This window comes from Cariama cristata, unplaced genomic scaffold (genome assembly GCF_000690535.1).
Source record: "Cariama cristata isolate BGI_N322 unplaced genomic scaffold, ASM69053v1 scaffold7657, whole genome shotgun sequence".
NCBI classification, from domain to species: domain Eukaryota; kingdom Metazoa; phylum Chordata; class Aves; order Cariamiformes; family Cariamidae; genus Cariama; species Cariama cristata.
The window spans coordinates 192394-218744 of record NW_009628436.1 but is presented as its reverse complement, the minus strand read 5'-3'; the positions used below and the strand labels follow the sequence as shown (position 1 = coordinate 218744).

General features: G+C 36.1%; 1 protein-coding gene across 1 annotated transcript in view; it reads right to left on the bottom strand.

Moving 5' to 3' along the window:
• Positions 1-26351, bottom strand: part of LOC104165251 (vacuolar protein sorting-associated protein 13B-like) — a 270979-nt gene that overhangs the window by 90152 nt on the left and 154476 nt on the right. The window contains exons 18-19 of the mRNA XM_009704826.1: positions 17235-17372; positions 5433-5840 (exon numbers count right to left, since the gene is read on the bottom strand). Coding sequence (XP_009703128.1) covers positions 5433-5840; positions 17235-17372 — 546 coding nt within the window. The remainder of the gene's footprint in view (positions 1-5432; positions 5841-17234; positions 17373-26351) is intronic.

Here is a 26351-nt window from a genome sequence, read left to right as displayed (position 1 = left end):
TTCTTGTCCTAGAAAAAGAAGAAATGTGTTGCCAGTACATCAACAATTTAAACAACTTAAGGAACTGGTCCTTATAACTGGGCAATAATGCCTAATCTCTGTGTTCTGTCCCTCACATTGCAAAATGTAGAATGAACTGCAGGAATTGCACAGAAAGCATAAAATGTACAAAGAAAACATTCAGCTTTCACTGTTATCTGTATTTTCTCATGAATGTAAATATTCTACTAGAATTGGCTACCATGAAAATGCTGTATCACCTACTACTGCCACATATAGCAGTGGGATCGATATAACACAAGAAATTCCAGTCTCAAAAACATATGCAATTACTTTCACAATAAAAGCTGAAGAGATTACAAAAACAACCGTATTTGTTCCGAATCAAATTTCATTTGGATTCTACCTTTCAAAGTCAAGTTATGTAAACTGTAAATGCAGTTCTACAAAATTAGTGCACACTGTCTTGAATCAACAACTTACAACTAACTTTTTTTTCTTGTTTTCCCCTCGAGTTAACGTGCTAGTTCATCAGTAGCAATTCTGCACCCTGTTACACAGTACCAGTAGGGAATCTGACCAGGATTAATAGTGGTACTCAGTCCTGGGATTAGGTGGTGTCTTGTTTCATGGATTTTAGGCCATCTGTTCTTCCCTCCTACATTATATTCCTGAAGAACTATAAACGCACCTCCACCTCAGGGACTATAGAAAGGAATTAGAATTCTTCTGCTTTTCATTATCACAAGATTCAGTAACTCATTTCATTGTCAGGATAATCCCCTTTTACTCTTTCTTTTGCGCTTGCAGGGTATGCCAGAATGACAAATAAAATCCCAGATGTTAGAGACCTGATGAGGTCTCCACCTTTTCTTGAGTGTTGGGTTTAAGCTACTTGGGACACGGTGTCAAATCTGACAGGACCCTGATGCCCACACCCAATATTCATTAAGGTTTGTTAGTGATTTGTATAGCTGTCTACAAGCTGCACTTCCACCTCAATCCTCAGCGGCCATTTAAGTATTTAGTTTGTCCTCTGGCTTCTACTGACAAAGAATTAATTTCCTATTGTTCAAGTGTTGGAAAGAGTTTGTATTTCTTTCTAAAAGTAACAAAGGTCTTCTGGGTGTTGTAAATAGCTTGTTACTGCTGCATATTATTTTAGGTAGTCATGTCTAATTTAATGTTTTATTTCCCAATGGGCTAACTTGCATATCTGCAGCATCCAAAGGCTATGACAACGCCTTAGCAGAGTTTTCTCAAGAGAGTCAGTTAACTCCAAAATGAAGTTTGGTCTTGGCTCTACACCAATTAATAGCTGCATTTAATTTTTAATATTTCTGTAAAGTATCTTAAGTATGTAATTTTTTTCACATTTAGTAAAAATTCTTGTGATTATCATAGTGTTTATTTTCCCCCCCTTATTTATATGCTAAAGTAATCATCTCTGCATGCAGGACGAATGGCTGGAGAATTCTGTCTATGATCTTTGGAGTATTTTATGTCTGTAACTCTCTCCGTTCAGACACTGAACAGCAAGACTTCCCTCCTGTGTCCAGCCAGAGCAAAATAAGGCTCCGCTGAGAGGCTACAGGCTTCTTGAAGTCTTTCACTCTGGGGAGAGTACAGTCCTCAATTCCCTCATTTATCTGCTCTTTTGGCAGGTAGGTAGTGCTAATTTCAACACCAAACCTAAATTAACTGAAAACCATATGTTTAGAATTGCGTTCTATTTCCTAGTATTTATTGCTAAAAATTATTTCAACTTTAATGGCATGTGACTGTTCCGGAGTGAGCTACATACCTCAAGTGTGATACCAAGCAATCTCAAATCTGACTAGGTACATGGCACTCGAGAGCTCTAGCCATTTTGTAGAAAATACCACATACTTAAGAGGACAAAAATCACGGACCCAGGTCTAACAATAGTTCTCGAACTTGGGATTTTTTTCAACAGTACAAATAAGCTGCCAAAAACGAGCTAAATGTTTGTTATTTGCTTGCATGAAATAGGTACAAGTCTTAACTTGTAATGCTAAGCCACAAAATATAAAATGACTAAAGATAATTATTTTATTTAATATCTCAACGTCTTAAACTCCTGCCCTTAAGGGTATCAGAAAAACTATACTGGTAGCCTCTTCTAAAGTAAAATAAGTAACGTATTTTTTTGGAAAAGGGTTTGTTTTTTGCCAATACACTGCATCACATTCTACAATAGCATTACTTTACTAAAATCAAAATACTTGGGATTTCACCGTAAGTACAGAGGAGAACGTAACTATTCCAGCAGAAATAGTAACCGTGTTGTTATAAGTAACTGTTGTATTAAAACATGAAATATGTCCAGAAAATGAAGTCCCTTGACACACTAAAGATTTGGGGTTGTGTTACAGTGCAGCAGGATATGTAGAACTGGAGGTGCTTTAATTTGATCCAACTGCAATGTGAGTGTTCAACACTTACAATTTATTTTGTTAGAAATAATTCAACTAATTAGCTTCTCCTTTTCAGAAGCGACATCTTTTTACTTTCAGAAGAAATTACGAAGAAAAATTAAAACAGAAGGCCTTCAGCTTCCATGATTAAACCAGGGAAGTTTAGAGGGAAAACTGATAATTAAAAAAAAAAGTTATACAGCAAGCTTCTTAATTTCAGTTAAAATAATCAAAGCATTACACAAGGTTACGCACTTTTGTTTTCCCCCTATAAAGGAGGAAAAATGTCGACAAGACATTCTTGCAAGGTTTTTTTTTGCTAAATAATTCCTAGCGAATAGGATTCTTTACACACCAACTTCATCTCCTACATTAAAACTCATCTGGAAAAGAGGTCGTTTACACTGTTTATAAAACACTGCCACATAAAATGTGTAAAAAAACATATTTCACTAAAAATAGCTTGCGTAAGTAAGGGATTAGAGTAGTTTCTACTGCTGTAATTGTTCCTTTGTAGTTTTTTCCATGATGTTTTTGAACAGTGTTTTTAACTATGTTTATTAAAGTCAGCACATCAAAAAGGATCAAAGAGAAAGCCAGCGAGAGCCAAAGAAACCCCAAGCGTATTGTGTTGTCTCACTGGGGAGTTATGCAGATTCGAGTAAACAAGTGCAAATTGTTGAGGTTTTAATGAAAATTTTCTACAATTATTGTATCTGAAGTCATTCTATATAATAACATCTGTACAGCAGATGGCCATACTGTACAAAAGGCAAGCAACGCTCCTTTTTCTTCCTCTGTTTTAACAGTACATCTGAGATGACTACTTTTGTCATTGTGCTTAGTTTGGTTCAGCAAATAATTCGTAAAATGCAGCTGCTGCAGATGGTCACAATAGTTATTTGACTGTAAAATCAAAGACACAGTGAAGTATTTGCGTATTAGTTTCATTTTATAAAAAATCTGACATTAAGCCTGTTCAGCTCAAAAGGTATATCTATAAAACCTTTTGTAAAAAGAAAAGCAGTGAAGAACTGACATACTTAACTACTCCTTGCTCCCAAGACACAGCTACTACACTTTTAATTGAGTTAGCCTGCATAATTTCTTTGCAATAATAAAACAAATCCAGTTAGTAACTGTAGTATTCTTCTAAAATATTTTTAACACAAGATTATAATCCAGTTTCTCCCACACTGAGTAATTTATCTTCTTTCCTGAAGTTATAATGTCCACTTTGGTTTCTATCAGCACTTTCATTTAAAATTAATAATTTTAAATAAAAATCCAAATAATTTATTAAAAGAATTTTTGACAGTTTCAATTAATTTTGTGGAAGTCTGTCTTTCACACTTCTTGAAACTTAAAACCAATGTATTTCACCATCACAATAGCATGCAAAACCTCATGTACATGCGTTTTTCTTTTTAGAAAACAAAGATAAGGCTTTAACTGGAAAAAAAAAAAGTAAAAAGAGTCTGTTGATGTCTGTTTATTGTCCGGTTTTGAAAGTTCTTCATACAGAATAACTAATTTCCATTTTCATTAGATTCACCATCAGTATTGCTTTACTTAACAGTGCTTGCCAGACTACAAACATACTGAAGATTCATGTATAGCTTGTGACATGAAAAATAAAGATTGGCTTCCTCAGACTGCCAGAAAAATTAAGAAACAGAATTTCATAGCAGAATGTTTCTGAGGTTTAACATGCAATGCAAGGTACGTCCTCCTTCTGGGAGGATGAAAAACTCCAGGGTAAGTGATACACACTGCTGAGTTTGCCAAATTGCTTTATAGTACAGTGATGGAACGGGCTCAGCTTTGATATATTGAAGCTTGCTATGGACACCATAATGTACCATGGGACGGATAATGTATAAATGATAGAGGGGAAGTGATGGAAGCAAAGAGGATTACTACACAGAAAGAAAACTAGAGCTATTTAAAGGACATTAGAAAGGCCTTTTACTCAGTTGCAGAGCTTTCTATGCTAGGACTGCAATCTGATTGGAAAAGCGTGGGAATGCAGGCACTGTTCCTGCCTGTACTGCTGTTTATTTATGGATAAATCAAGAGTTTCAGGCCCCAGCACTTTCACAGGCTTTCATGTCCTATGAACCTTAAATTTTTCATTTTTAATTTTAAAACAATAAAGAAGCACTGAAACTTGCTGGCCTGAGGAGAAATATCTCTGATGAAAAAGAAATAAATCACCACCTCACTTGGCCTACAACTTGTTCCTCTCAGCTACAGACCATTTTACCTCACAGGCTACTCTGCCAACTACCTACATCTGGCTCATCTCCACATCATGTAAATGTACCATCTTATGAATTTTATTAAAAGACTAATAAAACAATTTACAAAGACACTCAAAATGTCTTCATTTTAAATAAGTCTCTGGTATCTTGTTAATTGAACCCAAGGTGTAAAGTTTCCTTGCAGTTCTATAGTAATGAGGCTGGAGCATCTGTTTTCCCCGAGTGACCCTCAGCTGTGCAGAGGAAGCATGTAAAAATTTAAAACTTCATAAGCCTGGAGGAGAATAATGGTATGACCCAATATTTACATAGTAGCATATGTCAGAGCTCTGAACAATTATTTCTGTTTTTTTTTAAACAGAAATATAGGGTCCTAACAAGAAAATGTAGTTATAGAGTGAAAACTGTCAAAGTTTTGCCTTTTGAACTATGTGCTGAATTACAAGAATACCAGAATAGTGGTTCTTGTAACCACTATTCCAGCCAGAATTCCATCAATAAATTAGTAATTACAAGCTAGAGGATATTAACTACAAAATTAAGCACTCTTGGGTGCTACCTCACTGAAAGAAAAACTCAGGTAACAGAGTCCATCAGGGGTTTGCTATTTTCTGTTACGGATTTATGATGTCAGCTAGAAGAGTTCCCCTCAATGCCCCATGCTTTAAAATGGTTACTAGACCACCACTTGAACAAATCAGTAGCACTTCCAACTTTCAAAATCTCTTACCTGCAGTTTTATGTCCACTTTTAATATTCAGGCTCCCACTGAGGTTTGATAAAGAGACTAACAAACAAGGTTTACTGGGATGTGGGATGGTTTCCATTGAAACAACCATCTGAACAGTGTGAATGGAAATTTTCTGGAAGCATGAAAGGGCTTGCCATAAGTTTTCTTGTACTGAAGTCTTTTGCACAGCGTTGGTGTGCACTGCAGGCAGCAAATCCTTTGTACTGGGGTGTTTGGTTATTGAAGTGACATCCTCATCTGGAATAACATCAGCTGATGGAGCAGCCTCCTTCCTGGGCTCATCATCATTTGTGGTTATGATTTTCTTCAAAAACTGGTTTATTTGATCAAGTCTGACAAAACTGAGATTTGCTTTCAAAGGTTTTGATATGCCCACATTTATGTCAGCTGTAGGAGAGAATTGGTGAAAGAAATATGAGACACTATAGTGCAATTATTCAAGCAATGTAAAAATATTAGGCATTTAGTAGAGATAACATTATTTCTACTATGTTTCATTAAAAGGACTGAATCAATGGTAAAACACAATGAAAACAATATTTTTAGGAATAAATCTGAATTAAAACATCATGAAAAGTACTATAAGCAATGTTCACTATATACAGTTTTAAAGGAAGAAACATGTCACAATGACGATCTTATTTCCTTGTTTCTTCCCAGGGATCACCACAGCTATCTGAAAGACACACACCTTATTCGAGTGTGCAGGAGGGTAAATACATTAGTCCTTTTGTGTCAGAATGAAAATATACTTCACATTCTCTTGAGTTTTACATCCAGTAGAACTATTTGACTGAACTCCAAAGCCAACAGCGAACATTTTCAACACTTTTAAATGAGCGAATAACATGTCTATTCTGTTGTTTCCTACACAGCTAATATGCAGTATTCTTCAATGCACTTTCAAGATGAAATGTGAAATAAAAAGCAAATATAAAAACTGAGGTATGTTTAGATTTCTTTGTTTTCCAGGGATATTGGAATAACCTAATATTTTTCAAATGTTCTTTATCTCCCTAGTAAAGGATTTTGGTACTTCTTAGAATGCTAAAAGTCTCACAGAATTTTTAGAAATCACAACTAATATGAACAACATTGACAATAGTGATATTTTAGTAGCTGAGATGTTGCAATTATGAAGATTATTTCACAGATGGGAAGCCGGATTTTATGACAGTTGAAACTTATTTCTGTGCTGCTATCTGCCTTTTATCAGTACATTATACTTCATTACAGAAATCCAGCTTTAACATAGTTTTAAAAATTTTCCATTTCAAATTCAGCTTTCACCCAGTAATGAGAAAGCTACCCTGCACAGGGGGAAAAATCTGCTTTTCGCTTTGCTGTTTGATTCCCACCACTCCACCCCCAAGAACCAAAAATGATTAAAATTCTGTGCGTGTATCTAAACTAGATTAAATGTTCATAGAAAACAGCACTACTTAGTTTCAAGTTTCATTATAAATATGTATAGGAAACACTGTTTGTTGAAGGTTTTACACAGATTAATGAATATTTCATCAAAATTAGGACCTAGTTTCAAGTTGCCCAGGATCACGTCCTGCTCTTAAAGCTGATGCAAACTGATGAGCTTGATTCTCGCACTCTTTAGGTAAATTACAAGTTTTTACAACGATGCTAAAGGGCTGCAGGAGCAGAGTTTCGAAGCTGCTCTTAAGCATAGGTTTATACTGACTTCAGAGAGTCCCAGGCACATAACAAAGCACTTTTCTGACCCCCAAAAATAGCTGGGGGTTCTAAATTTCAGTTAGATGCTTTGGTATCTAAATAGGTAAGTCTTTGAATTATAAACTAGCACTTCTACAAAGATAAATTTATTAATGGCCATGTAAGATTTGTTATAGCTGAATTAAAAAACCCAGAATAATCTTAGAAAAATGTTATAGCTGAATTAAAAACCCCAGAATAATCTTAGAAAAAGGTCCGTAGTACTCCTCAAGCCACAGTTAACAAATTTAAGACTGAGAAACTATTTTAATTGTTACTTACTATTTTAATTAATGGTTTTCTGAAAATGCTTTCTCTTGTGTTAAAGCCTTCCATGCTGAACGAGAAACTGCAGCAACACTAGCTAACACCTGGGCCTAGTATAAAGGCAAGTATCAAAGCTAGGAAGCTGGACATTAGAAGACAAAGATTTTCAGGCATCCAAAACCACACATGATCAACTTGGATGATTTTTCAAAATACTTATGTACTGATATTTTTAATTAAAACCAAGGGAAGAAAAATGTCATAACACTTTTGAAAATCTCTTTACCTGTCTTGGCACTAAAGAATACCCCAAGACTTGCCTGCCTTTTTGCACACATCATTGGTCCTCTCCTCCCTTTCAATGGAGAAAGAAGACTTATGAAGAAACTAGAGACCCATTTGACATTACAATATTAATTTACTTATGATACTTAAATGGAAAGGAGTGTTATTCTAACAAAATGTTAAAAAAACCAAACCAAACCAAAACCAAAACCAAACAAATGACCCAACTTTGAAATCCAACTCACACTAGGATCTGGGTTTCTGAACTATTTAGGCACTTTAAAAAGAAGTCCATTATTGACTTCATTTTCTCCATTACTGATGTAGTAATAAAGGAGTAAAATACAATAGATGTTCTTGGCTTTGCTGCATAATTAAGTTTGTAAGTTACTAAATGAGGAAAGGATCCTTATTGCTTGCTGTGACAGCTTTCACATCTAACCGCCAACAATTTCCTGTGGTAGTATAGCCCAGAAGAGGAAAAAACCAACAAAAAACCCTACGACCCAAAAACTGCTTAGACATAAGCTGGTAGAACAGGTGTCCAGCTAAAGCCAGAGAGTAAACTGACTGAGAAAGATCTAAAAGGACATGAATACGAGAGCAATAGTTCTCTCTCAGGGTTCCTCAGTCCAGGGCAGAGAAGACACAGGGTGCTGGTGAAGCTCAGTGGTGGAATGTGCATGGCACCTGTAGTCCTGGGCCTGCGTTTTATCACTGCTGTTAGTCACTTGTTTTCAAAGGTACTGCATTTATCCAAGAGAGAAATAAAAAATGGACACTAGGACACCAAAGAAATGCAAACAACTTCCATGTTTTCTGTGTGGAAACTGCACACGTGACACACAAAAATGTTGTCACGACTGATAACTTGACAAAGGTTTGTATTAAGTTATTATTATCCAGTGAGTCAGCCCTGACAGAAGGTGGTGGCAGCCAGAAGCATAACTGCAGAAAATTTAACTCTGGAACCTTCACTGAAAATATTTTAACTATCTCATAATGACATAGGTTATTTTTACAACTGGGGAAAGATTCTGTAAGGAAATTCTTTGGCGTTTTAAGTAAAATGTCCAAAAAATAAAAATTCAACTGAGCAATCAACATGTTTTCAGTCTTTGTCCTGTTTTACACTTTATACTTAGCACTGTAAAAGAAACTGTAACATTCCTTCTAAGAAAAACCTATTTAAGTGATGGTCAGAAACAGTGAAAACTGATGAAATGTGAAGAACTATTTACAGCAGTTGATGAAAATAGATGTTCAGCAGCTTTGTCAGTCAGTCAAAATGGGCTAAAAAGAGATGTTACAATGTAAAGCATCACCTAGATGCAGCTGGAATACAATTTCCAGGGTGCAAAATCCAAGGGTAACAAGTCTTTTTAGATGGTTTTAAACACTTTGGGAAGCACATCACACAACACTGTGCAGATTCTGTACCAGTAGGAAAACACAGGTTCCTATAATTCAAACAACTTTTTGAATTGTCCAAAACTACATCAGAATCAGGACAGGGCAAAATGTAGCTCAAAGTCACCTTTAACTCCTCAATTACATCAGTTTCTCCTTTGCCTAATAGTGACTGGCTACCATAATTATACCCCAACACCTTCTTTAGATTTAAGACATAATAGCAATAGCTTATTTTGCTAGGTGTTATCTATTTCCAGTAAACAAATAGTAAAGAAATTACTGTGCTTGTAAATAGATCACGTTCAAGTGAGTTATTTCTGGTTATGTTTAAATCAGACTTAACCAGATGATATCAAAGCAATATTTTTTTTATTACAGCGTAGCATTTGAGTGGAGAATTTGGAATTGTTCTTTCCCTCTCTCAGTTTCTTCACTACATCTCTTTAGATTACCCAGTAAATCCATGCCTGTCAATTATTAGTTTCTAATTACCCTTCACAACTTTTCGAACAGCTACTAGGAAACAGAATGATGAAATAACTATTGAGTTAAAAGGCGATTAGATAAATATAAATAAATTACACTTCTTATATGCTCCCACCACACCAGGAGATGACTTAACAGTGAAAGGAAAAGAATCACGTTGCAATAATGAAATCAGAGAGGGAATTCAGGTCCCAGAGGCGATTCGACAGAGTTTATGTTAATGTACACCTTGTGGGGGACCAAAAATCAACTGGAATAGTTTCCTGAAAACTGTTTCCAGCTATTTTCTCATTTAAAAAGTTCCAACTTCACTTGACCCATTAGTCATCATATTACTTACATTTATTATGTATTTTGAAATCTATTACAAAAAACCCAATGGATTCAATATGGCCTGTTTGAACAAAATCATAACATCTATAAAAGAAAACCTATGAGCAGCACTCTGAAATGTCTGTCTGAAACAATTTCTTTCTTTGTCATTTTATTACTTAGAGCTTTAGATAAAAATTTTCAGGGTTATGAGTATTTTACCCTTGTTCTCCATAACATTCAGATTTGTAGTGTGAAGATCTAATTTTATTCTGTGAACTTGGGATAATGATATTACTCAAAAGGACTTGTTATTTGGTGTGCTAAGGATGAACAAGCAACACAAAAATAACAGAGCTCCTAGCAAGTTGGTTTAGGTCAGTCCCAGCTCTTACTGAAGTCAGTGGGTTTATTCTAATATATGCCATAACTTAACGTACACCAGGTTGTTATTTCTATGACTAATAAACTACCATATTTTATTCTTAATCTGAAAAACCAGAAAGTAAACTCCATGAAAATTATTTATAAGCTTTACTTATAAGACTGGGATCTTTTCACAGACTATGAGAAATGTTGAACTGGGAGAGAGAAAAATATGGCATTTTCCAAGAATTTGTTTACTTCTCACATCCCTCATTTTGCAGTGGATCTTTTATTTCTCAAAGCTAACATAGAAAAGGCCAGGTCTTTCTCTCTCAGCTTGGACACGGGTCTTGCTCTCCCCTGTCCTTAGAAGGCTGTAAAATAATAAACCTCTCAAAAAAATAGTACTGCTATAGAAGAAACTACTATTTGCCCTAAACTCTTAGGAGGATTGAATTTCCTAGACCTAAACAGGAGAGGAGCAGACAACAGGCATGAAACATTTTACCACCAATAATACTCTTTCTCTGGGAGCCACCCATCCTGATGTAGGGAGTTTAAACAGTAGAAATCTGAGGAAGGTAAAGGTAATCTTGAGCCCTGATTCTGATTTGGAGTCAGGGTGGCCCTTCAGTAACAGGGAAAGGGCTGAATTGCAAAAATTAAATTTATAAAAATAGGAAAGAGAGAGACATGTAAAGAGAAGACTAGCTGTACTGTTCTCAATTGTCCCTAGTCAGGCATCAAAAGAGAGACAAATTAAAAGAAATTGAAAAGCAAGAAGAATCCAAATGAATTGTTTTTATCCTCTAATTCATCATTCCCAACTTGGATCAAGGGCAAAGAAGGAAGAAACTTGAGACAAGGCTTCAGAGGCCATCTGCAGTCCATCTTGTATTCTGCTTCTGTGAGAAGCAGATGCCAATTAGTCTGGAAGAGGCTGGTAGTCACTGCTCAGTATTTCTACCTACTGCCATCTGTGTGCTGCAGACCCACAGAAGCAGCTCTCTAAGGCCAATATGGCAAACTACGGCCTTCAGGGAGCTTAATCAACTCGAGCCATGTGGGGTGTTCCCCAGTGGTAACAACTCCTACCTGCCATGACCTAGTATGTCATTGACATTACGCCAAGGTGACACTAAGACATTAACAGCTCTAGCTAGCCAGTCCCTGTGTTTTTAGATTTCAGGCAAGGCTCAAAGTGTTGTAATTCTATTCATTTTTTAAAATGGTCACAACTGAACCAAAAAAATTTGGTTGTAGGTCGAGAAGACCAAAGATACCGTTAATAAAGGATGGACAGTTACTACTATTCATAGGATGTTGGCTGAAATTAAGCAACTGTGCATCTACCAAGTACACTACGGAAGCATGTCAAGGGTTGGGTGGTGAGGCCAAAAACTATAATGGGCGCATTGGGAGGCACTATCATGAAAGGAAAATCCTAGCTAAGGGAAACATCAACTCTCTCAACAGAGGGTCAGAGAAGTTGAAGCACAATATCATGAGATGAAATAAATTGTTCCAGCTCCTGGAGCACGTTTGTGGAAAAGAAAAGAACCCATAAATACTAACTCTCTGTTATCCGCCTAGCTGCCAAATAACACATCTATATTAAGACATACATGAAAAGAAAAAGAGGATTTCAGAAAATTGAGCAAATGTTTGAAATAAGCTGTAAAAGAATGCCAATACACTGAAAAAGATACCAAGAAAATATTTTCCAACTTATCCACGTGGGTTTGGTGTGCAGTTTTCATTTTCGGTATTTAGGCACTTAAGAAACTAAACTTAAAATAAGTGTTGTAGACACTGCTTTTAGAAAGGTACTTTGGTAATTTTACGCATTATTACACTGATATTACAGACAATAGATGTGTCAAAACCAAAGCAATACCTACAGGCTGGTACACCTGCTTGGAATATTTTTCTTTGTCCTCTTAATCAAATAAATATCATTTCATGGCTACAGTGTCAATGATTTAAAAACTTATTTGTAAAAGAGCAAAGGCAAAAAAAACCCCACCCTACTAGAAAGCTCAAAAGTTTTGCAAATGACCCAGAGTTAATTAGAAAAGTCTGCACCCTGGCTAGTTCCCCTTCTCACGTGTCAGCTCTCATTAAATCAAAAAATTCTCATTTCAAAGTTAACAAACACCATGGTTAACAAAACTGTTAAACTGGGATCAAGTGGGCACATTCCTAGGTTTATATATGATGTCATGCTAAGCAGCCCACAGCTGAACTTGCAAGTAGTATGAATGATTTTTCAATATATTAAGTATCTGATCTAATGCTAATTTTCTCTCTATAGGCTAACTGTGCTGGGAACAGGTGGCCCTGCTTTCAATTACGGAGGGCTAACATGCCAGTGTGAGGCCTGGATTAGTTCACCTTCTCACAGGGAATTTGCCTCGGTTGGGAATGGATTTATTATGGCTTCACACATGGAATGGAGCTCATGTCAGCTGAGGGCAGTGATACATCATATGATTCAAATTAACCTGCTGTGGACTGTTCCGCAGGGCTGATATTGTGTATTAAAATGACGACATTTTTAAAACAGCTTGAAAGAAACCAGGATTGCTGAAGTGCAATGGTTCCAATTTGTTCCAACTAATCTATCACCTGCTGGAGATATTATTCTAGTGGGTTTCTGGTAGCTGCTATTTTCCAGGTTTCTCCAAACCACTGACCTTGCTAATGGATACAGTTGCTGCCTTTGCCAAAAGGGGGAAAAAACACTGGGGAGAGTGCCCCAGTGCAGTTTTGCTTGTCGCTTTCTATGCATAACCCTAGATACAGTGCTGTGTCTCTGCTGGTGTCCAAACTGTGCTGGGGAGGGACTGGTAGGAAAGAACAACCCCCAGGCTCCCCGGATCTCACTTCATCTTTCAGAGGGACACAGTATTTCTTAGTTTGTCCGGATAATTCCTCCTGTAGAAATTATTTCGAAAGGTGATGAACTATCAAGGACCGCAGTTAATTCACACCTAGCCTAACGTCCTCCCAAGAAACTGCTGGGGAAAAAGGGCTTTGGCATAAACCATCTATACTTTGCGTGTATAAGCATTTTAAGGCAATTTGTATGAAGCTGTACTTCATAAACATGTTTTGTATCATTTGCATGCAGAGAGAATACATCAAAAAGACAGCTTTTATAGCTAAGAAAGCATAGTTGATTTAAAAAAAAAAATCCAAAGAAAGGACTAGAGGGTAGAGAGAATAAATTTTCAAAAACTATTAAAACAAGATGGTCATACTTATTCCTCACCTAATGAATAATATCCAATGCTGAAGCAGTAAATAGTTCACTTATATGTATTAGACAAGAATTAGATGTACAATCCAGTAACAGACTGAATATAAAAGAGAGAGGGTCATGTAAACTGATGTAGATGGAATTTAAAAAATTTTAAATAATTAGTTACTGTAGAAAGAGAAAGAACAGTCCTTTAATACATTGCAGGGTTAAAGTTGAGGCCTGTTCCCACAGGCCTGATGATGAATGCTTATTTCTCCTAGGATCCTATTACCTTAAATCTGGAAGAAATATCACTTTTCTTTAGTTGCCAAAAATGTACAAAATAATCAACTCATGTGGCAAGAAGTGCATTAATGTATCCTGTTATTCTCATTTAATTAGTGGTTTCCAAGTTTAGCTACTTGCTGTAGTTTTTTGATCTCCGAACTAATATAGACTGACAACCTGGTTTCCTGTGTGGTGAAACCATACGGTTTTTCTGTGGAACACTATCTACTTATCTACTTCAGCTGACAAACTATTTACAAGGAGTACTGGTTTTATCTAACACAGCAAGGACAGGGAACCACTTGCAGATTTTTTCTTTTAACTGCTTGCATAGTAGTTTGCATCATAAAACATAGGCAAGTTTGATTGTTATATTTGAAATTTAACCTCAGCACACCAACAATGTATTTGGTAAGAAAAATGTCATTACAATTAAACCACTGAACTTCGAACACTTAAAATCTATATAGAAAACCATACAGTTATCCCAACTATAGTTATCCCAGATTTTTGTCTCCACAGGCACAGCTTTTAAAAATGTGCTGACTTTTCAGGACACCAGATCAGCTGTACCCAACAGGCAGCACCTACTAGCCAATCCAATGCATTTTAATAATTTACTTAATGCAGTTATAAAACACATATACATAAAAGCACATGAAAACACACAGTATGTCCTTAGAAAATAAGCCAGTTAGCAGCAGCATTATTTGCCAAATGTTCACCAAAAAAGCGTCGGCCTTCAAGGCTTGCAAAGTAAGTGTACTCCAGCAGGGCATTTATTTATTCAATTTATTAACTGTGATGACTCCCATCACAAGTATCGTTTGTCTGGTGACCTTACAAGAGTTCTCAGGAGTTTTGCTGAGGTTCTTGTCCTCAACAAACAACTGCCAGCTTAGTTAGAATCTGGTGATGTAGACACTTTCTCCAGGCCAGCTGACAGCCAAGCTACCTCACCCTGGAAGAAGTTGTGGTTAGAGGACTTCTTTCCCCCCAGGAGAGCTAGTAACTTATTTTCCAGTAGCCTGCTGAGGAGCTGTCAAGCTTTCATAACTCTGCATGTGCTGTTCTGACGCAATCACACGCAGAAAGCACCTTCCATTACTCATCCAATGGAACCTTCAGCCCCCAAGGAAGGCTTCTTGGTAAAGGTTAACTTATTTCAAGAGGATCTCACAGTGGCAACAGCTGAGGTTAGAAAAGTCTGCAAAGGAATGCAGAACTGTTTTGTTATATTACACCCGCAAAACACTTCATTAAAATTCAGAGTAATGACTGTTGAGTCATGTGTAATGATAGTTTAAATTAGCAGCAAAAAGATGACAAAAATAAACGCCTTTTGGCTAAGAAGAGATCCTGAAGGAAACCTCTGAAGTTTTACATGCTTTGCAAAGATAAATAGACTGAAGTTGATGATGCATCGATTTATGTTTTTTTTTCAGTTTCCTATTTAGCCAAATACCATGCAGGGGAGAGATTTAACACTGATTCGAGATCTGACTGAATTGTTGAGAATGGAGCAGACACTCAGACTACTTGTGAATATATATTTTGCAAGCTGGTACCCACTTCCATGTTTGCTAGTTTAGTTAGAAGTCTGTCCTACTGACAGGAGAGTGTTAGAGAAACACCTTCAGGTATGTAGTAAATTAAATATAAAGGTTGCACCAGGAAACTATAGTGATGACCTTGAGAAAAGGGGAATGCACAGACAAAGAGTCTGGGAATATGGAGTCTGCCAAAGAATTGAAAGGAGGCGGGGGTTAGAAAAGAAAAAGGATAAAAGAAAAATAATCTGGCAGCAGTGACCAAAAAGCCACTGATAGTAGGTGTGTCTACCCCTCTTGTGCTGGTCATGATTAGAATGAAAATCTCCTATTATCATCAACTAATCCTTTAGTTCAAATGGCAGTAGAACATGCAATAGGTCTGAAGGTTCAATGTCCTATTAATGAAATCAAATAAGGACCAATGTAACAAAAGCTCTGCATTGTGAGGTGGTTTTAAAATCTCCTCTTAAAAAAATGCAGCAAAGAAAACTAAAGAAAGGGCAATGATGAGGTTGTTCATGCACTTTATTCTTTCCTCAAGACTCCTGCCTGCCTGCAAAAAATGGATTTTCAAGTTACTTAACCACAGTATTTGTAATCAGTGGGTAAATATGTATGGTTGTTCAATTTGATGTCCTGAGGTTTGATATGCAGAAGTGATTACTGTTTCACCCAAAGAAAATACCAACTGTGTTTCCAGTATCTAAATTTCTATGTTTCAAAGTACCTCAGAAAACTAAATTATGTGTTTTAAATTGGTAATCTTAATACAATGAGAAAACCTTTAATTTCCCTGTGCCTCAGCTGCCTTTCAGAAAATGGTGAGGGCATACTATTCTATCATCCATGGGAGGGCTGTGCAGGTAAATAAGTATTTCTATAGTGCTCAGATCCTAAAGCAGTTAAGCAACGCAGAGGAAATAAGTAATTCTGCTGTAGAGCCAGGTTTACATAGTGCGCTGTAAGACTGTATGAATAGGTAACTGAATTAATAGGAAAACCCAGTACTGAAGAGTTGCTCACTAAACAACCAATAATAGCTCATTTTGGGTGCTGAGTGAAGTAAAAAAATTCAGAGGAGAAAAAATAATGTTACACAATTCAACAAATTACAACAAATATGCATAAGAGAAATTAATTATGATGGCATAGGTAAATGCATTTTCTAACTTTTAATATAACCTCAATTATATTCTACATAGTAATGTAGTTATAAATATATAATTCACAAAATAGAGAATGAATTACATACTTCAATTTGCAGGAGTTTCAGACACTCTAGGAGTGAACCTTCAAGTCACATTATTTTAAGTAAATGCTACTAAGTCTTCATACTACACCACTTACATTCTGTGCTAACTAAAGAAACACGGTATCACTCTTTTTAAAATTTTACAGTACCAACACTTTAGATAATAGGAATTTGCAATGCCAGGTATCCAGATTCCAAAGAACCAAAAGGAAAGAGGCCTATAAAAATCTTCAGAAACATTTTCAAAGTCAGCTTTTATAAACATAACTGCAACAAAATTTCAGTTGTTCTAGGGCTAGAAGCAGGTAGGTTTCATTCCACTGGAAATTTGCCAACCTCAGCTTTCTTGTGGAGTAAAATTTCTAAATTTACCTTGGGAAGAAATTAAATAATTAGACCTTAAACCTGTGACTGGTCCAGGACTGACCATTCCTCAACTTTGATTTCAATTCAGGGTAATTGCTGGAGGAAAATTTCACATTCATTAGCAAGGAATACATTTTTATGATGACCCAATGTGTGTGTCTATTTGTGCACATCTACAAGTAGATTACATTAGAAAATAGAGATCAAAGTGCAATGCTTACCTGGTCCATTAAGGAAGTCTTTAATTTGCACAGTGATAAGAGGAGGCGGAATACCACTTTTAGCATCTACCTCTCCTGCTACTGTCTGCAACCAAATCTTGCAATAATCCAGAGCTTCTGGTAGAGTCTTCCCAGGATCTACAAGTGATAATGATCATAGTCTTTAATGATATTCCAGGAATATGAAACATAACAAAATGCTACATACCAAATCGATTAAATAAAAAGTTTAAAATGTAAGACAGTAAATAACATTCCTAATACTACTGTTACACATAGCATTTACGTCTACAGATGCATGTGTGTAACAATGCATACATACATAGGCAAGAGGGCAAAGCTGGAATTACACAAAATGTAGAAAACCCGCAAAAATACCCAGTAAAATATGAGTAAAAGACATCAGTAATCACAAGATGACTTTAAATAGCACACAATTTTAGCTTTAATTATGATGACACTTAAGCAGTCCTTACAAGAGAATCTCTGCTCAACCTCTGCTGCTTCTAGATTCTATTTTCATTGCCAGGTAGAGAAAATAATAACAGAAAAATAAATGATAAAGGCTGAAAGACCAGAATGCTACCAGATGTGAGGAATAGAGCATAATGACAAAGTAGTTATGTCATTCTCTTTGGAGTTTCACTCGACAGCTAATTAGTAGCTATTCTTGCTTACCACCTTGAATTGTATTCCTTTGATCAGTTTATAATAATACAATAGTACATTAAAATTAATTTCATCCAACTGCTATTCTTGTCTTCATTTTCTATGTTATCACAAACAGCAAAACCAGTACTGTAAAACGGCATTTTAATCTTTAGCAACTCATGACCTTCATTATAGTAGTCTTCAATTCTGGCACTACAGGTCTTAAATTCTAAATAATCACTTATTCTTTATTATCAAGTCTGCTGTGTTAATTATTGAATGTCTGCCTCATCCTTAATGATTTAAGATTTTCTTGATGTTATTCTCTCCCATTTTTAGTCAATTAAAAACTGCTATAATTGCTTTAGTTGAGTTTTACTGAATGGATTCCTTTCAAGAACAGTATTTACATACCCACTATTATAGTCAACATATGGTATCGTGGTATCACAGTCATATGTGGACTGGGTATATAAAGTCAGCTTTGGAATTTGTATTTCTTGACCTTATCATGTGATTCATATAAAACTTGGCACATATGAACCCTTATGTGATTTCAAAGAACCTACTGAAACCAATTGATCATGACTTTAGATCTATATGGAAAAGATCAAAAGTTAGCACATTCTTCTGTTTTTATTTGATCAATTTTCAGGCAATGACTTTACAGCAGTATTTGTACTGCATGGCATATACATTACAGCCTTTACCTCCCTTTATTCCCTCTATACATTTATAAAGTCAGCTCTCAACAGTTATTTAAGGGCTGTCACTGCATAAAACAGATTTTTGTATTTTCCATGTGAATTTCTACATTTTTATGGTTTTTAGTCCTTTCCTGTAATTACATTAACCAGAATGGTGTGGCATACTCCTTTTTCTATAGTAACTGCTTTAGGGAATATCTTGTTTCCTGTGTCCGGAGTTTGTCTAGTATACTGAAAATAACAATAATAAAAAAATCTTTACCACCAAAGCAGACATCTTTTCCAAAATATAGTTTTGTAGTTGTTTTGAACAAGGATGTTATCTCTGACTTGGATCTATACCATGATACCTTGTTTTGTGCTAGCAGCTCATCATAAATATGTAATATGCTAATGTTTTTCAGAATATATAGTGTAAAGCATTGTAAAAATTACTGAACATTGTGCAATGAACACCACTGAATCAATTAAACTGATCTCTAATTTACTGTTCCTTCAGAAGTATTACTATAAACATTTAGGTGTACCAACATGGGTCAAAGTGTTGCAATATGCCATTATTTTGTCTCATCTCTGAAAGATATCATCACATACTATATATAGTAACCTAGATCATCCACCAGCTTTTCAGAAAATCCGGTCTATTTAGTCAAACATTTCTTTTGAAGAATACATTTACAGGTATTCCTATTATCCTAAGATGTGTTTATGTTATAAAATACCTAACAATTATTTCAAAGTTGTAACTGTTTAAAGATCAAAATATCTCTGATGAAAATCACTTACATAGCAGAAAATCCTTGCGTGACATAACACATTAGCTACATAAACACTGCCCTCAGGGCACTGGGAATTGCAACATGTAAGCACAGAATCAAAAAAATAAAGGAGCCATGGGACTTTCAGGAGATTATTTTGCTCTGTCCTATCTCCAAGAAGCACAGCACCGTCACCTCTTCATTACCTGGCGCACGGCAGGACTGGGACACACGAATGATGAGAAGGACTCCAGAACTTAGATTATGACACAACACAAAGAAACCTCAATGCATAAAATTAGCCTGAGTCCAACAAAACATACTACTTTTAACCCAGCACTGGCCTTACTGATTTCAAGCTTTTTTTTTTTTTTTTTTTAAATTCAATTGAAACCCTGTTATTCTGAAACTGGGCTAATTCTGGAAGCAGGATAGTTGCATTGACATAATTTTGCATTGGAGGTAACCAACTCAAAGGGCCATGCAAAGAACTAGTTTGAGTGCTTCCGAGCCCATGCATATGGTTAATTTGAAACGTGGGTTACAGACTTGACTGTACTTCCAAATATTCCAGATATGGATCAATAAAGAAGTTTTTACATAATGAGAAGAAAGGTAAAATCTGGAGGTTTCAAAACTGACTATGCTGGTGTATACCTCAAAAACTTGAAGGGAGTTCCAAATAGGAGCTATAAAATGTATCTGGGTAAGACAAATTCATTTACATCAAAAGTCAATAGACTGAAATATGTGTATCTCTATTAAAATACCTTCTAAGGTAGAAAACAGCATATGCATTTTCATAGGATTAAGGTTCAGGAAAGGAATAAACCAATATCATTCAACCAATCCCTATGTCAAGGGTTGCTGGAAAAAGGACTCTTCTCCCTCAAGGAATTGATGGAAATGTTCAGAATATTTAAAAATACACTTGACAGAACACTAAAAATATACAAGAGGGAACAATTATGCATCAGCAGGGAACTGGTCTGAATAATGTATTATAATAGGTGATTTCCATTTCCATTTTCTATGATTCTCCCAAAAATCAACACTTAAATTTGCAGCTATTTGTATAAAGAAAATGCTGGAGAAAACCCAAGGGATGCATATATAAGTAAAAGTAGAGGCTAGAATTACTCCACAGCAAGCCAAGAGAGAGAAAAGAAAGGTCTGAGAAGTGAAGAACAGTGAAGACGGCCAGAAATTCTATCCTCTACACCATGTGAAAAATGTGTCTGTGGTAGCAAAAGAAAAATGGTGAGACAACTATCACAGATTGACAACCAAGACTGCAATTTAAAATCCGTAAGACTGAAAAGTTAAGACCTTCAATCCATCCATATCTTCCTCCTTTTTCTGTTTTTAGAAAATAATCATCTCTGGCTATTTTTGAATCCACCCAAACATCCAAAGCCACTTTTAATCTTGCTAAGGTCCAGACCTCAGCTCCAAACTTCAGTTTGTGACGTATCTTCCTAAACTTGATTTGAATATGCAAGTTTTTGATTTCACCTGCTATCCCGTCATTCTTATGTTAATAGCAGACAGCAAAAACCAAACTTCTGAAGAGAAAGGGGAGTAAGAGGAAAGGAAGGGAGGGAGGCAGGAGAAGTTTCACATCCTGAAGATTTTCATTCTTCAAACTGTGGTTTTGTTCCAGTTTGTAGCTGAGAGCCAGGGCAGCTCAGGGGCCATAGCCCATGGGAGGTTTTAATGGGGGTGCTCAGCGATCCACAGCACCCCAGCAGTCACCAGGTGCCGGACAGGGCTGCTGAGCGTGTGCCCGGGATGGCAACTTGGTCTGTTCAGCTGGAACTTTACCCCCACCAAATGAGCTCTGCAACACACTTTTATTTCAATGGATGAATCATATTTTGGTCTGCAGTCAATTTTAAAAGCCAGTATGATGCTACAATCATCTCTGCGTTTCAGCCTCTGAAGTGGAACGTTTGGTCTTGTTTTAAAAATGGTTTCCACTGGAATTTAAAGAACACAAGTGGGAAAACGTTTCCACTAGCATACTCATAGTGCTGTGTCAGGAAGTTCAAAAATGAGCACTTACAGGAACCTGAGGAATGTACATTCCCAGGCCAGCTTGTCTTTACGGGTGGGGGTTGCACCTCCCCTGTGTCCATGGATGCAGATGTACCGGACAACAAATAGACTGGGAGGGGAACAGGTGACACTCCAGCCTAACTCCCTCAATCCCATGCTAGGAAACAGCCTTAAATCCTCTCTCTGCCTCGTAGGAAGCGCAGGCTGACAGAGTGGCAGTGAATCACACTTCCTGCCAGGTCCAGCCTGCACCGCTCTCCCTGCAGCCTGGGCTTTCCATTAGATCAGAGGTTACATGTGGTCTCAGCTACTGCATTTGCTCTTCATCGACCCCCTGCCATCAAAGGAGTGGGTGTAAAAAAAAAAAAAAAAAAAAGTCAAGAACAATTCTAGATGGCCTCACAATGCCTGTTTTTTGCAAAAGCTTCACTGGTGGAAGCTGAAGAAATTCCACGCATAACAGATATTTACTAAGAAATTTCTCTCCCTTAAAACAACCAAGCACCACAACCTCCTCTTTGAAAGTAAACAAACAAACAAATAGAAAAAAGATTTTTCAAGAATGCCCAGAGCACAATGCTCAGGAAATGAGGCAATTTTGTATCTGGATTACATTACCTGAAACAAAGCAAATAAAGCTTTAAAAAAATATTTATAAAAGCAGCTTATGAGATTACATTAAAAACAATTGCACCCACTTTTATTTAAGTGGAAATAGCCAATGCTCTGTTTGCAAAATCTAAGGGTTAGCAGATGCCTTTTTGTTAAATGTAGGATGAGCACCGAATAAAAAAAAGGTTGTTTTATAGTATCTTTCAGGCTATTTACACAGAAACGTACAAGTAAACTCACAGAGCAACTAGTCTTTTTAATAGCACTTACTAAGCTGTTAATATTTATTCTATTAATTTATTCGCTTTGATTTGAAGTACATATACCTGGCAGTGGCGTAACTGCAATCAAACTGTGCAATTACAAAAATAATTTAAAACAGAAATGAAGCGGTTTAGCACAACTGTAATAAAACTGAGCTAACATTTTAATAACCTAGTAAGACTCCTCCTCCAAACTGACTTGCCAGTGGACTTGGTTGGAGAGAAGGACTGAGGAAATTGAAAGCACAACCATGAGGTCTTCAGCTCCAAGGCAGGCAAATGCTCCCACATACAGACACTGGCCTGATGGAAATCTGCTGCTACTAACTGCTAATCAACACACTAACAACACTTAACTTTTAAATAGCCTATTTCCTACCATTTTATTCTTCAGTTCTTCTTTCTTTTATGTTTCAGAAAGCAAGCAAAAAATAACACAGCTAGAGACAGAGGAGCCAAGTTCTTTGGATGAAGTTTGGTGTTTCAGCCACTGTGCAATACTCTGTCTCACAAAAAAACCCCTGATAGCTCAATGTGCAAGATCCTGAATTTTAAGCTCTATCAACTTGAAATCTTTCAAAAATATGAACAAAACCCTTGTCCCAAATAAAATATGTGTGGCTTCGTAACAGTATTAAAAACTTCATTTCTATACATGTTCAAAGCAATAAACCACCATAAGGCAGTAAGCTTAATTTTGCCACCATCCCAGGATTAACTATTATTCTCTTTAAAATTCATATTGGTGCAGTTTTACAGGGTAATTTCCCTCTTTTATTTAAAGCTTCATAAAACAGACTCTCATCAAACTACCTATTGGAAACATTTCTAAATTCTAGTATATTCTTTGTTGACTTGCAGCTAAACAATATGTTTCTTAGAAATACACTAATGGGAGCTGAGGGATGGAAAACATAACTAGATCCAAACTATTACCAGCTTTTCTTTACCCTAAAGTTTTTTTTGGAACTAATGTCCATCAAAAAATAAGATCTTCCTAATTTCACAAGAGAATTTTGTATTTGCTTCTGCCTTGAAAAATCTGAGAGTTGTTTCAGGACTGTAGACTTTCTTCTTTTAGAAAAGCCTTAAGAAATTATAGCACAGCATTTCATAAGACTTTAATCTACTGCTGTTGAACTAACAGCAGTCAAGTCTTCAAAATTACAGAACAAAATTGATTCAAAACAATTTTTCCAAATGCTTTAAAACATTTCTAAAATGTTCTTATGCAGTGTATATGGTGTATATATATATACACAGAACGATTTGAAATGGCAGAGTTTTTATTAGCATGTTTTGGATCTAATCTACATATTTCATATATAGCTTAACTATGTAAGTTTAACCATATTAATATAAGTAATGAGAAACCACCCCATAGGAGTACCAATAAAACTTTATAATAAACATCATGTCTTATTCCTTTTGCTCAGACAAGTCACAATTTTTTTAAGTTGCGATGAAATTTGCTGTTACAGGCCTGACCTTCTGAGCTGCAGCTGTGCTGTTGCCTATCTCCATCATGCAATGTAATGCACACAATGTTTTCATCAGGCCTGATAGCCTAGTCCCACTTTTTTTTTTTTTTTTTAAGAGGGAATATGCTCCATCAGTTCTTATAATCCAGTTAAAATACATCTTTATGTTTAGCTTGTGTCCTCTTCCCCATCCTACCTTAGACAATGGAGAGATAATTGTATGCATACATACAGACACAAGAAGAGCAGTCTTCTGAGAGTCTAATTGGAAATATTCTTTACCAACATTCACTGTAAATTAAACATAATTTATGTCCTCTTTCCACCCTTCAGTCCTTGACATACAGAGAAATACAGGAATACAGTGCATATGTATTGTACAGAGGGAGAGAAGCTAACTTAATTCTTTCAAATACATGTTATATTTTTCTTAATTTGGATGATACCTCTTAGCTAAAACTGTCAGCAAATAGTCAAGAAAAATTGGCATGATTGATGAAAACGACTGCAGCAGTGCAGAAAATGCTATGCAGCAATATATAGAGTCTGTGTATCTATGTACACACACACATATATATGAAACACAGTTCATGGCTATTTTCCCTCAAATATGCGTACTAGAAATGAAAAGCAGGAATTTCCAAAACTAACATATTACTACACTGGTATGTCAACATTAATCTTAAACGATACAATTACAAGCACAGTAGGTCTTCCTAAACTAAAGGCAATAAAAACTTCATCCTACCTATTTTGCTGTGTGAATTAGTGTGTGACTTGAAGCATGGATTAATTTTATTAACTTATCAATACATTTAGGATGGTGTTTTTAGGCACTAGAACTTTGGCACCCACCTCTCAAACTCTTTTGAAAAGAACCCTAATGCTTCGGTTGCAAGCACAGGATTCTGTCTGATACATGAGTAAGGTACTTACTACTGCCCACAAAGGCGGCAGCAGGATGAGGCCAGAACTTCTGCCTTCACGTAGTGTTTGACTCCTGCCTCCACGCTCTTTTACCTTTGTCTCACATGGAGACAAAAAGCCAAAGAAAAAGGTAGGACTCATATAGGGCTAATCTTTGGTCCTCCAAGAAGACCTCTTTGGGTCTCACTTGAGCAACTGCTGGTGACCAAGGAGCTCTCAGGCTGTATGTTCCTACTACCTCTATTATTTAAACTTCTTGCCATGCTTCTGTGCTCTCTAATCCACTTTCAATTTGTAGGAAGACTATTACAGCTTGTGTTTTCTAGAATTGCTCCTGTAGACATGAAGGCGGTGAAAGACTTCAAGAAGTTAGTAGTAGAAGCAGAATGGAGAGAACCTTGCCCAGTTTATTGGTAATGTGGTGGCAGCTTGTACAAGGACACATTTGAATGTCTCAGACATGAGAACTGAAGACGTCCTATTGCATCTTTCCAAAACACTAAGTTAATGAAGTTGTGATCTTTAACTTACAACTACTCCAATTTTCGTTCCAGCTTTGCTTTAATTGATTTGTTAATTGTTTTCATATTAATTGCTACAATGGCCACCTTTTATATAATATTTAACAAATATACATGGGAATCTGGAGTAAATCAAACTAATGACACAGCTGTGTTTCTTTCAAGACAGTACAGCAACAGCATAGAAAGATAAAAATGGAAGGATGATAAAAGAAAACAAGGCAGAAAAGAAATCTTCTCCCTATTTTAAGTATCTTCTTTCCAGCCATCTAATCTTCCTCACTGTTTAATCCTTCTTAAAAGTTCCACTACAATTCAGATTTCTGAAAAAAGTTATGAACTATTAAAAATAGAACTTTTAGCCTTTTGCATAATTCCATTATTTTAATGCCAATTTTCAAAAGATATAATCTCATTCAGCAAAGATTCAATATAGCCGCACAAAACCCCCTGTATACTTTTTTTCACAACTAGTGTGCTGTATGAACTCTGGCAAGAAAAATCTAGCGATGTTTTTCACCTACAGCTCTCATTCAGTGAACAATTTAAAACCCTGTATTTTTCTAGCTGCATGTTCAGCAGATCTCTGCATCCTCATTTACACTTTCTTGGGATAACACTCTGTAACGATGTATCTCATTAAATTCTTATACCCAGTACTGGCTGCTGGACAAATGAATTGCAATAATTTGATTTCTCTCTTCGGCAGTACAGATATTCTGATATTTCTTATAAGCTTTGCACATGAAAATGGGAAAAAAAAAGCCATTCATTAAGAGAAGGAAATTCTTGCAAAACCCTGTTACTCAGCTGAATAAAAACTTAAAATACATTACATCATTAGCTGCCATTTGGAAGATCACTATAATTTTCTTACAGTTTATGATCAAAACAGCAGGTGCTTCTACAATGTTTATCTTTAAATTTTATCAGTAGGCTAGTATAGGAAAATATTGTGATATTCAAAAAAATGCTTTTTATGAAATCAGTTTGGCTTACAACTCTTACTTCCTTAGAAAACATTGAGAAGTTAGAGTAATGCAACAATCCCTATCGCAATCTGTTAATGAGAAAGTAATATTGAGGAACAGGAAGAACTGGTTGCTAAAAGGTTAGATCTTAATTAATTTCAAACATTT